General features: G+C 43.8%; 1 protein-coding gene across 1 annotated transcript in view; it reads right to left on the bottom strand.

Moving 5' to 3' along the window:
• Positions 1–5,667, bottom strand: part of st8sia1 (ST8 alpha-N-acetyl-neuraminide alpha-2,8-sialyltransferase 1) — a 38,840-nt gene extending 33,173 nt beyond the window's left edge. Inside the window, exons 1-2 of the mRNA XM_010786077.1 lie at positions 4,910–5,667; positions 3,806–3,950 (exon numbers count right to left, since the gene is read on the bottom strand). Of these exons, the coding sequence (XP_010784379.1) occupies positions 3,806–3,950; positions 4,910–5,127 (363 nt within the window). The 5' untranslated portion in view covers positions 5,128–5,667. The remainder of the gene's footprint in view (positions 1–3,805; positions 3,951–4,909) is intronic.
• Positions 5,668–6,465: the final 798 nt, after the last annotated feature.

Below are 6,465 nucleotides of genomic sequence, written 5' to 3'. Positions count from 1 at the left end.
AGTGATGTTTAAAAGAGGCGTTGCGCCTGAGGGCTGGACTTATGTCAACAAAGCTCTTGCTAACTGTTCCCGTTGGATTATACAGTAGTATTTAAGAGGATCAATGCTGCATCAGACTTTTCTGCCCTTTACCGTTGTTTACTCACTAATCACATCTCGCCCTGGGATGTTAGCTATTTTTTAATCCAACTGCTTTCATGCAGACGCGATGTTTACAGGTGAGAACGCAATAACTGTAACAGGCTACCCCCCTATTGCATAGCACTTGTATCTTGTATGCTTTGAGTAGATATCTACAAGTTACAAAGAGTAGATATTTAATTCATTGACTAACCATCAGTGTATCACATAATTAAATATACAAAGGGCTGTAGGCCGATAACCATGATTATGCCTTTTAGGAGCTGTTAATGCCTTGTGTTGTACCAGTAGTAGGTGTCCTGTTGTAATTCAATTTGCCGCCACGAGGGGTGTGTGCTGTGCTGTGGGTTAGGGGTTACGGGTAACCTAACCCTGAAAACCCTAACCAGTTATGAGCACTTTCTTTGTAAGCCCCGACTTTTTGCAAACAGATTAGAATTAAGATGGCCATATTTTATCGACGAACATGGCTCATCTTTCCTACCCGGGGTAATGGTGGTCTGGACCCCCCTCACCGGATGCGTGTTATACTTAAGTGTGGCGTTGAAAACAAAAAATGGAAATTTAAGGGTAATTTCTTAATGTGTTTATAATTATGCTAATTAAAAACAAAATGAAGTAGGCGGAGCTTAGGGGTTCATGGAGACTAATATGTAGAGGTAGGTGACACCCGAATAAGTTTTGCAAAATTCTCAGGTCAGTTCGGGGCGGCGCGGCCCCGGACGTTACGGTGCACTTTGTACTTTCCATAATGGAAATGTTGTAGTTTGGCTATGTATTGTCAAAAAATTGTAATTCTCCGGTTAGCTAACGAGCTCCCCGTTCGAGGCAAATGACTTTTTCCTTGGCAATGTAGCCATCACATTGGCATGTATGGCCTTAAGTCTGTCCTAGATTGGAATTTTTCCGATCATTTCCCTAATGAGGAATATGAAAATTGTGCTTAAAATGCATGAAAAAAGCCACATTTAGAAAAAGATGGGCCGACTTTCTGGGGGGCGGGGCTAATGAAAAGTAATTTGAAAAATGTGTGCAATCATAATAGCAATGTGTATACAGCGTCTTCGTGAAATTCGGAAAAACGATATGCGAGTATGTTTGGAGTACATTGTGACATGTATAATCGGTCAAAAGAATGGGAAATCTCCGTGGCTTAGAGGGGTCCTCGTCTTGAGCGATCAACTATTCCTTCGCAATTTAGCATCACGATTGATATGGGCGAACTTGTCCTGGATTGGAATTTTTCCGTCATTTCCCTGAGGAGGACGTGTCGCAAGAATGTGCTTAAAATGCAGTGAAAAAACGCACATTCTTCAATAATCGCCAACTTCCCTGCCGGGGGGGCGGGGCTATATGAAAGCCAATCTTGAAAATGTGTCCGACAATCATAAGAGCAAAGTGTCTGCAGCGTTCGTGGAACTATTGGAATACATCTGTATGCGACGTAGTTTGGAGGTAGTTGGCAGTCATTTGTGACATGTAAATGGTCAACTGATGGAAAATTATCGTTGTGCCTTACGCTCCCTCGTTTGCATCGATTCCGACTATTCCTGCGCAATTTAGCATCACATTGGATATGGGGCTGAAGCTTGTCGCTGGACTTGAATTTTTCCGATCATTTCCTATGAGGAGTTCGGCAAGAATGTGCTTAGAAATGCATGAAAAACGCACATTTTTCAACGAATGCCCGACTTTCTCGGGGCGGTGCTAATGGAAGCTAATTAGAATAATGTCCGGTGAATTCCCATCGAGAAATCTGTTATGTCAAAATTCGTGAAGTCTGAGGGAAATATATGTGACTACCCACCACAATTAGGGGGCGCTAGGAGTAGTTTTTTTGCAAAAAATTACGTTTTTTTTTACATTGTCTTAAAAGGTCGTGGACTCTGACGTGTGTCCCAGTGCGGAGTTTGCGTCCGAAGCTCATTTTATGCTATCGCAATTTTAAAAATGTATAGGCCCACGCCCACCATTCTGCGTTTGTTTGCGACACTTGTAAATCTCAGTTTGATAGTCATCCCCGAGAGTATGTGTAAAGAAGAATAAACAAGAAACTTCGCCATCCGTTCTTGAGTTTATAAATGGTGGTTTTTTGGCGCCCCCTATAGTCCAAAATGAAAATGCTTTGGTGTGCCTATTCTCCAAGACAGGACTGAACCTATCCACCAACAATCCTGTCTATGATGGATACATTGTTGATGATTATGAGCATTTATTTCTAAGCCCCGATTTTTGCTAGTACGTTTGATTCATGGCAGCAATATTTATCGTGTTAACATGCTCATTTTCTAGCGTTAATGTGTCATAACCCTCCGCCAATGCTGTGATACGAAGTTTGGTGTTCAAAATTAGAAAATTGAAATTTAAAGTGAATATTTCACTGTTTGAACATTAAGCTAATTAGAAAAAAAAATAAAAGTAGGCGGAGCTTAGGGTTCCAAGAGATAATGGTTAGAAACAGGTCCACCCCGGATATGTGTGCAAAATTCAGGTCATTCGGAGTTACGGTGCGACTTTGTAAATTTATTCCGAAATGGGGTTTTTCTCATAGTGGCGCTAGCGAGCCCCTTGGACAATTTGAACCATTGACTCCAGAAGTTGAATTTTTCACGGGTCCTGACGTTCCGTGCAAAATTATACAACTTTTGTGAGCGTTCTAAAGCCCTCAAAAACCAGGGAAACGCCAGCACTATAATAAGAAGGAAGAGAATTCCACCAATAACAACCTGGTTCCTCGCACTTCGTGCTAGGACACCGTTGGGGTCCTAGCAACTCCGTGCTCCGGGCCCTAATAATAGCAGATAATAATTGGGAGTGGGGGGCACGGCTGTTCCTTATGTTCTCTGAGCGGGAGGCTCACGTTCCCACACTTTGGAAAACCCTGCTCTTAGGAGATATCAGGTGATAAGGTGGGTGGGTGGGGGGGGGGGGTTACCTTGGTTTGGTTATGTGGGCTAAATGGTTACACGAGCAAAAAATCGTTTATGACATCATAAAGTGGCCAAAATCTGATCAGCTCATTTTCAGACAGGTTTTTATATAAATGGATCAGGACAAAAAGTGAGCAAATCTTTTTTCCTGAAACTTTCAGACTCTCTTTACACAGAGGGGACACATGTTTATGTATAAAAAACATGAAAAAGTGGATTTTGCATAATAGGTGACCTTTAAAAATCACAGTCTCACACTCAGTCGTATTGTGCCGAGTGTGTGAATAATTAAATCACTTCATCTGTTCTTATTTGCTTTTCAAGAACACAGCTTCCTGCCTGTAGCCTGAATGTGTTTTGTGGCACCCTGTTATTCCTTTACGCAGCGGCCGTCCACACGGCGGCGTGCATTGAAGCTTGCCGGCGGGCGTGTCTGAAACTCGACCAACAACACATCACATGAATCTCCCGCCCCGGACACAAGCACGCGGTTTGATTGGCTGGAGCTTGTAATGGCATATGATTTGATTGGCTGACGCTTCCGTCGAAGCTTCAAAAGTTGAACATTGCTCAACTTTTGAAGCGAGCAATGCGAGCAAAGCGAAGCGACGGAACCACAATGCTGTTTGGCAAAGCGTGAAGTCACCCCATTCAAAGTGAATGGGCAAAAGCGTTGAAGCTTCAACGTACACCGCCGTGTGGACGGGCCGTTCATGTTTCTGAACACTACATACCTGCACAAAGAGGGGGTAAGTCTCATTGTTGACAGTGCGCGAGTGGTAGAACTCTCCATCATACCACAGGACTTTGCCCATCGGTGAGTTCTCCTTGGTCACCGCAAACATCTTCCGCGGCTCGCAGCACTCCGTCAGCAGCTTCCTGTACAGAGAGGATGTGGGGAATAATGAGTCGGGTCTCTGTAATGATCTGTGACACAAATTGGATTCAACAGGGCTGCTGGGATTCTGATGAAAGACAGGCTATAACAATTGCTTAATTATTTGCCCGGAGACTGAGTAAGATGTGTGTTAATATGAAAGGACAAGGAACTCTTTTGTAAGATTAAGACCTGTACATCACATGAAGTTATCACATATTTTAGATTATTATCAAGAATATCAATAAAAGGCTAATTAAATGGATGTTTAATACTTGGGACTGTCTTAGCTTATACACTATGTTGTTGTTCAAATAAAAAAAAAAAACACTGGACAAAACCTTCCTGTTACTTATAAACACACAGCTCCAAGTGGGCATCAGCAGGTCTCACCTTTCCTGATTAACCTAATCGGCTTTGCCATTGGAGAATTGTCAATTCTCAACGGAACAAGATGTATTCCCACAGAGGGAATAACATGCTCTGTTGATCAAATGTATTAAACAGTATCGCTGTAAGTAAGTCTGGTACTAAATCAAGAGTCTGGATGATATGTTGTTATCTCCTGAGGTCGGCTATTACTGTTATTTTCCTGTTAGATTTCTTACAACATTTGACAGATTTAATAAACTGTTTGTGTGTTTTTGGTATAATTACAGTTGTTATTATTGATTTGAGCATTTTAAGCAATTCTAAAATACTTTGTTGTGGGACAGTGTCAACATAATGACATGCCCATATGTTCAGGGGCCCCAAAAAGAAAGAAAGGAGGTCACAGACTCAATTAAGAACCCCTGGTGATATGTTGCTGCTTAATATTCTTTTATGTGTCCTTTACTATGCAAAATCAAAAATACAAAGGAAAATCTCTACCGACCTTCTTGTTCTCTTTTTTAAAAACACAGGGACCTAGTAGAATCTACTTTAAACCATGGAGAGAAATGTGAGACCTGGTACGAACCTGTAGTGATCGATGCCCGTCTGGTTCTTCTGCCATACCTCCCCCTGCCTCAGCACCTCCTGCACGATGTCCTTATCGCGGGGGAGTCTGTAGACGGGGAAGATGTAGAACCAGCAGAGCACCAGCACGCACAGAGCGGCCCACACCGACAGCTTGCCTCGGTAGCATCGAACCAACATGTTTCCCCCTCTTGTCTTAGCGCAAAATAACCGGAGCATGCACCCCACACCGGTGCAGTAAAGCTTCCCCTTTCTCAAAATCTCCGCCCCAGACACGGTGGAGGCTGAATGGAATCTGCTAGTCTGTTACCCGGTTGTTTGTGTGAAGCTTGTGTCGGAAAATCCGTGTTTTTGTTGGTGGGGCTCAGATGGGGAGAAACAGAAGCGCCTGACCCTGCAGCAGCTCACACTCGGGTGCGGGGTTGTGGTGCAGTGTGTCGGGCTCTGCAGGAATCCTCCGCTCTGCTCCCGGTGCATCACCACCATCATCACAGCCTGATTGTGAGGAATCATGCGGGCCCCCTCCTCCCCGCCCCGGTGTCCCTCCGTATCCCAATCCGAAAGAGGGGTACCCCGATGTACCGGTTCACGTTGATCCCCTTTTCTCCCGCCCTCCGTTCCTCTTCTCTGGCCTCCGTTGTCCGCGTCCTGCTTCGGGCTCTGCGGTGCAAAGTGAACCGGGCCAGTCCAATTGAGTCCACCTTCACCTCCCCCTCGGTCTCCTCCTGTCAATACCCTCCTCCGCCGAGACAAAGTGCTGCTTGTGCTGCTGAAGGCGCGTCAAACTCCCCTGAGACTGCACTACTGAGACCGGAAGTCGTGGCTTCAAAATAAAATCATGCACACAGAACACGATTCTTGGTGGAAAATGTCTCCAGCTGACTTTTCTTTTACTCTGTCCAGCTAATTAATTTACATTAATATAAGTGGCATTCAAAAATGCACAGTGTGGTAACTGTGGTTACATACATACAATGCTAAAATGCTAGGGTATGGAAAATATTCGTTGTGGCCAAACGGCGTTACTACACTTCCGTATCAGTCGCTGGGCCCGGAAATACTTTTTCCCATTGACTAACATTGAGAAAGAGACGTCTGTAAATCGTTGGATAGTTTTTTTTAAACTAAATAAACTACCCAGTATGAACATTTGTATAGCCCTTATTAAAACATTCGGTCCTCAAGTTGTAAAATGTGCTAATAATGTTATTCTGAGAGTTGTTTTCCTCTGCATTATGAACGCGCATCCAACCCACGGGACCACGCCGTCCGGCACGTTCATGTGACGTGAAAAAAATTATCCAACGATTTACAGACGTCTCTTTCCCAATGTTAGTCAATGGGAAAAAGTATTTCCGGACCCAGCGACTGATACAGAAGTGTAGTACTGCCGTTTGGCCACAACGAATATTTTCCTCAGAGTCCGGCGCACTTCCTAGGGGCTTAGCATCCACAGCAAGATTCAAAGGCTTTATTGTCATATGAACAGTAGTGTAGTTATGGCAACGAAAATCTTAAGTTCCATTCTCTTTCAATAATGCAACATATAAGATAATT

The sequence above is a fragment of the Notothenia coriiceps genome, unplaced genomic scaffold (genome assembly GCF_000735185.1).
Source record: "Notothenia coriiceps isolate Sejong01 unplaced genomic scaffold, NC01 NC01_scaffold00028797, whole genome shotgun sequence".
Taxonomy (NCBI): Eukaryota; Metazoa; Chordata; class Actinopteri; order Perciformes; family Nototheniidae; genus Notothenia; species Notothenia coriiceps.
This window is presented reverse-complemented; position numbering and strand designations above follow the sequence as displayed.